Genomic DNA, 8,857 nt, shown 5'->3' on the forward strand with positions numbered 1-8,857 from the left:
GTTTGCAGTGATTTATAAACCCCTTATTTTCTTTATCTCCCCTACAGAGCTGAGGTTCGTCGTTTTCATCAGTCAAATAAACTAAAAACAAACTGATAGGAAGCAGAGCATGACATACAGTTAAAAACATGTACAAGTGAAATGGATCCTGCCTTTAATAATGGCAAAAGTCCTTTGGCAATGGTGCCCATCTGCCAAAAAAAAAAAGTTGTCCTGTCCCCCCTCTGCCTTTAGGAACTTCATTTCATGCACCACCTACTTTAATGGTGGCACTGTGAAATTGTGGGAACATTTGAAAATGTGTTGCAGGCTACAGGGTGATTTACTGCTCATACAGTAGCATCAATCATGGTTCAATCACAGACCTGAATGATTGCCCTTTCACTCAGTGGGTGGTTTCAATGTCAGCCAGACAACATTTCATTTGAATGAGAAAAAAAACCTCTTAAACAACTCCTTGCTATGTTTGAGGCAGGTTAATACAACATGTTGGACTTTCTTAAGACTACCATATTCACATCACTCAATTTAGGGCTCAGTGAAAGGAAAATTCTCTGCAAAAATGATCATTTGTAGGTTAATTACTCACCCGGAGTTACAGTGAATTTGTGAAGAAAAGTTCTTGCATGCCTCCGGTGAAGAATGAATTCACAAACAGAAAATTCTTGATTTGAAGTCAAGGTGACCATATCTGTTTACAAACTCTCACACAACAGTATCATGCAGTATCATAAGCCCCGTTTCCACCAAACACTTTTGGTATGGTACTTTTGGAACTAAAAGTAACCCTTCAGACATGGTACCTAGACCCTAGCGTTTCCACCGCCAACAGTACCCTTAAATGTGGGTGGGGTTGTTGTCACTCACTGCTCTGTCCAGCACTCGCTGTATTTCCTTGTTACCGGTGACACAGAGGGAAGTCTGCACCTCGTTTATCGTCTACAGAGCGAGGTTGCACGCCGACATTTTCTGAACAAAATGAAACAGGCTGCAGTGAGAGTCTCTCTCCATGAGATATTTAAAAATAACGGGTTTGTGCATTTAGTCCTTCTCAGGCAAGCTCAGGGGTTTAGTGTTGCTGTAGCCCACAGGAACTACACTCCACAACGCTTTTTTTTCCTCTGAGTGAGAATCAGAATATCTGCCGCTCACGTAACCCATCCAAAATCAATATACTGTAACGTAGACTCACTGTATTCCGGACATCACGGTATTCCGGACACTTGACTTTTACCCGCAAATAAATAAATAAATAAATACTTCCAGGTCATGAGTAATATATATGTCTGTGTCATCTTTGGTTCCGCCTCTTTCGATTCTGACCAATCTCCACTTTCTGGGGGCTGTCGTTTGGGAGAAATCAACACGAGTTTCCAACGTGCACGTATGACGCTCAGAAATGGACGGAGGGGAAAGTCTTCGGACAGGACGCTACGGGGGGGAGAGACTTATGTCCGCAAAGTACCCATTTTAAAACATGATAACCCATCAGCAAAATGAAATAAACATCTTTAAGGTGTCATAGAATATTTACGACTTACTTTTACCAATATTTTGACCTTTTGAAGGGATACACACATTTACAGAGGCCCTTTGTCTGACATGAATATGAGCGCCAACGGCACATCACTGCAGCAAGACCGAGCAAGACACACACATCATCTCACTCTTAAAATGGTTGTTTTAAAGTTATTTACACATATTTGTAACTTAACGTTATTAACTTTTCAAGCCATAACATTAAATTTAATTTATATTAACATTACTGTGTTATTAACACCTCTTTCCGGACCTGTCCGGAATACCGTGAGTGGAAATTGCCAGCTGTCCGGATTACTGTGAGCAGTCACCGTCATCCGGACAGCGTGACTACTGACTGTTTTTTCAACACTTCTCCCAAATGATTGGCCCAAAATGTGTCAATCAAACTTTGGTATGCGTGTAAGACCTGCCCCCAGAGATAGACACACCAATCAAGCGTATCTATCTGCGCATTGATATCTTATGGGACTTTTACTGTGCCAAGTGTCCGGAACACCGTGAGTCTACGTTACATAAATGCTGAAGGTCCACTCATTACTAAAAGTGTATGTCATATAAAAACTAAAGTAATACTCAAAGTTGTCACAGTGACATTTAAGGTGTGCTGATGGATTCACATCGTCAACTCATGCATTGAGTAACATTATAAGTTCACTTTCCAACTTAAAAGTCACCAGCAGTCAGCTCCAGCTGCTGTGAGAGGCAACAAAACATCCTTTTATCTTATAGTTATAGACTACAAATACAACTCTCCATGGTAACAGTGGTTACATTAGCAGTGTTGGGTAAGGGTTACTTTAAAAGTAATCAAAGTACGTTACTTTTTAAAAAAGTAACCAGTTACTTTACTGCGTTGAGTAAAGTAACTCAATTACTTTAAAAGTACTTCCAACGTTACTTCCTGAAAAAAGTAACTCAAGCACTTTTAAAGTACTTTTGAGTATTCTACATTTCCTATTGGGCAATGGACCACAGGGCGCTAAGCCTACATTTTTTGTCTCCAACATTAAAGTTATGGACCACTTGTCCTTCACTGAGATCCAGTTCTCCCATCACAGCCGTCACTTTGACCAGTAGAAACACACAACGATCTGCTGCCGTAGACAACTGTATGACAACAACACCCCAGCATTTTTAATATTTCCTCTAGGGATGTTACCACACAGAGTAAAAGGGGGAAATGATGGTGTGAAACAGCAGAGGCACTTTGTCAACCCGCTGAGTTAACGTTACTGTCATTAGCATCAAGCTAGCAAACAATGGTACATCCTCACGGTCGGACATAAAGTAATAACATTAACAAATAGCGGCGGGGCTTTTACTCACCACAACTGCAGAGGCTCCCAGCTTCATTTGAAACAAACTACATTATAGACGGTCCGTTATTTATTAATCCCTCTGTGTGTTTATATATTTATGTTTAACCGCTCCGTTGTATTTGTAAAGTTAACACATCGCACCGTCATTTCAAACTCAACACTTGTTACAAATTAAAAGTCCCTTATAACCTCGGCTAGAGAATCCCTCCATTTTCCAAATAGGCTTTTATTCTGAAACATTTGTCAGAACTTCCTGTGGAAGATACAGTAGCTTGACAGTTTACGTATGGCGCGTCAAATGTAGCTCCTGCCATCTGCTGACGCTTTTAGGTGACTACAACAACATGTCAGCTGGCACATGAACACACAGTGACTCAAATAATAGTGAAATAAATACAGGACAAGAATAAACCGATGACATCACACACGCCGTGAAAGACGACCGGGGATAATTGGTGAGTACCAGCGTGTAGCGTGTACCAGGCATAATGCAAGTCCTGAGTCTGAAATATGTCTGTCAGCGAGTCCTACTCCACCTATTTAGACTCCACCATAGACAACGGCAGCATTTCTCCGACCACGTAGCGAGCCACAAGCTCCGTGGCTTCTTTCAGACTGATAGGTTTAACGTTATCTCCGTTATTAGAACCAAACAACAGCCGTTGCTGTTTCGGAGCTGAAGGACCAGCGTTCTAAAAGTAACGGAAGTAACTTATGTCTTGTTTGAAAATATACTTAAGTATTTGATTACTCAAATAGCAAACTAACGCGTTAGGTTACTCGTGACTGCTAAAAGTAATCAAAGTACTCTCAAGCGTCACTTTGTAACGCGTTATACCCAACTCTGTACATGAGCCTCAAAACCAGACACATCTCAGCCCTGAGCAGAGTGACCGTCCTCTACTGACCAATCAACAGACTGCAGTGTTCACAGCTGCACCTTTTAGTACCAGATCTGTGTGCTAGGTACCCCAACAGAAGGTTCCGTTGGTACCATCCACAACCTTTCACTGTGGAAATGCAAGAGAAGCGTACTGTACTGTACTGCTCAGTGGAAACGGAGCTATTTATCCAGTTGTATGATCAGTACTTCCCAAACACACGCATTGTTTGCTACAACAGTACTATAAAAACTGCAGTGAGGGTGAAACTTTTATGGTCTTTTCAAATCAGACTCCATTGACAAAAACTGTCATTTTACCTCGCTGTACACAAGAGCTGCTGGTACCACTGCCTCGATTAGTTAGTCAGTATGTTTGTGTCACTGTGTGACTTTGGTGTTTTGAAGGGTTAGTTCAGACTCATTAAAGTCACACAAGAACACAAACTATCTGCATCAAAGTAGTGGTAGTCCAGCAGTTTCCTGGTTCGCTGAGGTGAAATTGCTGTTTTTGTTAATGGACTCTGGCTTCAGAAAGAGCATGAATAATTTTTACTTTTGGTTCAGTTCCCTCTCGTAAAGGGCTGTCTGTTTGGGATGTACTGAGCATATGACTGGGTAAATGAGACTTGGATACAGCACGAGTTGTGTGAGAGTTTGTCAACAAATGTTTTGACATAGCTTTGCTGTTGTTGTGACTTCACTTCATCAAGGATTCTCTCAGATTTTGGATTCTTTGTTCGCCCGAGGCACGCAAGAAAAACAGTTTTCTTCATGAATGCAACATAAGAGGGTGAATAATCGATATACAAAAGCCATTTGGAGCATGAAGTATTCCTTAAATCCATCACTGTCTGTCTGTGAGCCACAGACGTTAGCATTTCTAACCAGAATTTGAATTGAAAGCTACCATCTTCCCTTCATCCACTTTCCCAACCTCTGTCATGTCACACCCTCAGTGTCCTTTTTGATTTTGCTGCTTAATTACACTTTGCCAGGGGTGCGTTCGTAAGCTCTTGACTTTGCAATATAATCAGGTTCTCTTCTTCTTTATTTTCTGCAGACACTGCATCATGACATTGCATCATTGCTATACCATGAACTTTTGCACATCCCCTGATTAATGTTTTTGCATATCCTGCATAAAACTGTGCACCTTTCTCATTCTAAAAGAGCTTTATTGCACATATTTTTTATAGTATGACTATCCCACTAAATCTTTCGTACAAGTCCTACATCATGCAAAAAATCCCAAACTATCCTTGCTATGTTTATTTGCTTCTTGGGAAAAGCACACAGTCTAAGTTCGTCTGAGCTCAGTCAAATCCATTAACAATTTATTTCCTCCGTCTTCATGTGTATTTAGGAAATGTATATATAGGATGTTTATCCATGACCACCCCCACTGATTCAGCTGTGACTGTCTCAGCTCCTTCCAGACCATACCAATGGGTTTATCAGTTATATAATGAACCCTTAAAATAACAATCATACTATTAGCCCAAAATGTATAAAGGAAAAATCCAACACTTCTGCCATGTATCTGCACTATAGATCTGAACTCTTAATGAGGCTGAGAGAGTTCAGATGATCCCCTGCACCTGGGTCAGGCACTCGGAAAGTCAGTCACTTCTGAATTTGGGTCTTTTTTGTCGCACCAGGAAGTGAACAAAAAAGAAAGTAGCTCTTTTCTTGAGGCCACCACCTGGATACTCCCTGTAGTTTTAGCTGCTGCCAGTGGCAGAGGAGTCTGTCGCACAGTCCAAATCCAATTTAAACCCCAAATTGTCACATTCATGTGTTGGGGTTTGGAGAACAAAAGAATTGTGTGTTTTGGCGCTCTACTTTTGTGTCCCTTGAGTTGGACTTGGCCGCGATGTCTTCCAGCTTTAAACAGAATGTCATAGCAGCGATGTGAAGCTATTTTTATCATTTCATCGTGAGCCTACACTCCAGTCAGCCTGATTGATCCGTTTCCACATGAACGACATGAAGAAAACACTAATAAAATGATACACAAAAACAACAGTAAATATCTGACTGTCAATTTAAGATAGTTTTAAAAGATGGGCATTTAACACAATGCTACACAAGTTGTTGTGATATTGTAAAGCTTCGGCCATCTGGTGCCGCAAGCAGGAATGAACAAACGTGAAGAATTATTTATGAAGTACTGTTTGACCTGAGTCTGAACCAGAGCTGTTTGGCTGAGACAAGACAGCAGTTTATTCCAGCAGGAAAAAAAGAAAACGTGCTGCATAAACTAGCTCAACAGTGTTTTAAGTGTTGGTCTCATTTTAGTCACAGCTACTGTGCCACTGTGGCCATAAAGTATAAGTCCACTTTGATGCTCTTGACCTTGCCGTCAACATAGTATTATGTCGCACTTCCCAGACTCTCCAAACTTCCACACTCTACCAAGTGATATCTGCTCTGCACACAAATACTGCAAGAAATCACATTTATTTACTGTAAGCAGCAAAACGAAATGCCAGCTCATTCTGGCTGCAGTATGACACTCCAAAACAATGACTTTGCAGACAGCAGGAATGAGAAGCTGCTAATATTGGAACAGAGTGTGTCTGGGATGAATAATATACCAGCGTACTGCATACAATTAAAGGTAAATTCCACCCTCGGGCGTTATTATCCCCTTGTCATGGGTTATTTTATGATGACGTCTTTCCCTTCCAGCTGCTTCATCTATTCCTACCTCCAGTCATTTCCAACATTTTCCAGAATGCCTTTAACAAACCAGTAATACGTGCAAGTGGCTGTAATGAGAGCAGGAACATAAGGGTTTTCCCAGTCATGAAAAAGTTAGAGCTGCCCACCCTGAAACTGGTCCTGCAGCAGCACTGCACTCTGGTCAACTGAGGCTAAACCCTGTGGAGAAATTGATCTCGCTGTGTCTTCTGCCATGACTTTGTCTGTGTGCTGTTTGACCGGGGAACAGCTGGTGCCATGGAGTAAGTCTTCAGAGAAGCTCTCGCTCTTTAATTCTGAGGTTTACTGCTGATGTCTTAGAGGGACAATTTTCTACTACAGTAATTTCCAGCTGTGCGGAAAGTATCCGAGCTCTGCATTCTGCCTATTATCCATCAGGAAAACACAGCTGTAGCTTTAAGACAATGTTTGTTTTGCATTCCATAGCAAAAAATATAATTTAAAGGGATAGTTTGTCATTTATGAAAATGCACTTTTTTGTCTGTTTGCTAAAAGCTGCAGTCAGCAGCCAGTTAGCTTAGCTTTGCATAAAAACGCCAGACCAGAAACTCCAGGAAGTTATTGGCCCCGACCATGAAACAGTTGTGCACATAATGAACCATACAAAGCCATTTTTAACAATTAAATTAAAATAAACAATTGAAATATAATAGCACAATTAGTGAGCTTTAAATGTGCAGGTACGTGGGTTTTGAAGCCAGTTTTTCTTTATGCTAAGCTAAGTTAGCCGGCTGCGTATTCAGCGTACAGACATGATAGTGGCATTAATCTTAGAGAGTACGTGCATTTCCCAAAATGTCAAACTATTTTTCAACAATGGAACTTTAAATCACATATTCATGTGCAATTTTTTAAGCTGCAGTTCCTTTCTCAAAAATCAAATCTGCTTCTAACATTCAGTACAAGAGCAGTTCGTCTATTGGCTGGTTTGTCATACAGCTCTTTTCTTTAGTTGGCAACGGTAGCACCTGGATACAGAGGGTGACGCTAAAGTTATAATTGTTGTAATTATCACAGTGGAGGCGGAGAAAGAGAAAGAGAGAGGTGGTTCATCTGTTGGACCGCTGCGCTGCTCTGATCTGTGTGAAACATGTGCTGTATGTTTGTAGATAGATAGATAGATAGATAGATAGATAGATAGATAAAAAGTGACAAAATGATTTTCCCTTACCTTGAGCAAGTCTCCCTTGTTGAAACTGAGTTCATCCCCCTCTGTGGCACGAAACGTATAAAGTGCCACTGCTTCCATGCCGAAACCTCCCAACACACACACACACTCACACACACACACACACACACACACACACACACACTCTCTCTTTCTCTCTGGGACCCCCACTAATGCCCCTGGCACAGGGCGAAGGGGGGAGAAAGAGAAATAAAAACAAATAATTAAAAAAAAAAAGATAAAGGAAGAGGATTCGATGAAACAACAGACAAGACGAAGTGAGAGAAAAGAAGAGGCGCAAGAGAGGAGAGGTCTCGTCTGTCCGCTGAGCCACAGAGCACGCGAGAGAGTCAGAGCAGAGGATGAAAGAGAGTGAGCTCGGCGAGGGGAAAAACACGACTGGCTGCTGCTCGGCAACACACCACCATGAGTAACGTTCAGAGAGAGAGAGAGAGAGAGAGAGAGAGACACGCACACACATACACACACACACACACACACACACACACACACACACACACACACACACACACACACACACACACACACACACACACACACTCACAGCAAGTAGGGGCAAGGGAGTGGGAGGCACTTCCTGTGTATATATTTGTCTCACACAGTTGGTGTGGCTTCTGTGGATTCTATGTGTGTGTGAGTGTTTCTTCTATCAGTTGCCTGAATCCGTGTGTGGTTTGTCGTTGCACTTCTGTCACCGTGTGACCCAGCTTTAGATTCTCACCTTGGAGGTGAAAAGTCAGCACGTACTTGCTCTTTTAACACCTTTAAAAATGGAAACTTACATTAAGGTCAGGTGTAGGTGAAAAGTGAAGGAATAATACAACCAACAAGGGAAACATCTGAATTATTAACTTGCTTTTATGAAACACAAGAGAAATTCATCGGCTATATTATTCACTTTCAGTGTGTAGTTCCTGGGCCAGCAGCCATAACAAGAGCTTTATTTCCCCTTTGTTAAACTGTAATCTCCTCTTTTAATCCCCCATGTGTACATACTGCTGAACACATTCTCACAGAAATACATGAAATGGACACGATCTCTTTGTGGTGGTGGGCACGAAATGTGTTAACATTATGTGCTGGGAACACAAAAACAATGCCAATGAAATGTTTATTATGCACAGTCACAGTTTAGTTGTGACATGACCAGAGTTTGGGGATAGAAAAACTGGCTTAGAGAAAAACTTTGAGTTCAGACTC

At 41.4% G+C, this 8,857-nt stretch overlaps 1 protein-coding gene across 2 annotated transcripts in view; it reads right to left on the minus strand.

Moving 5' to 3' along the window:
- grapa (GRB2 related adaptor protein a) overlaps window positions 1-8,063 on the minus strand; it is a 48,350-nt gene extending 40,287 nt beyond the window's left edge. The window contains exon 1 of one of the 2 annotated variants that reach the window (XM_049561017.1): window positions 2,869-2,910. In XM_049561017.1, the coding sequence (XP_049416974.1) occupies window positions 2,869-2,895 (27 nt within the window). In that variant the 5' untranslated portion in view covers window positions 2,896-2,910. Of the gene's footprint in view, window positions 1-2,868; window positions 2,911-7,639 lie in introns of those variants that run through there. The other variant, XM_049561016.1, reaches the window with a different exon arrangement.
- Window positions 8,064-8,857: the final 794 nt, after the last annotated feature.

This window comes from Epinephelus fuscoguttatus, linkage group LG19 (genome assembly GCF_011397635.1).
Source record: "Epinephelus fuscoguttatus linkage group LG19, E.fuscoguttatus.final_Chr_v1".
Classification (NCBI taxonomy): Eukaryota; Metazoa; Chordata; class Actinopteri; order Perciformes; family Serranidae; genus Epinephelus; species Epinephelus fuscoguttatus.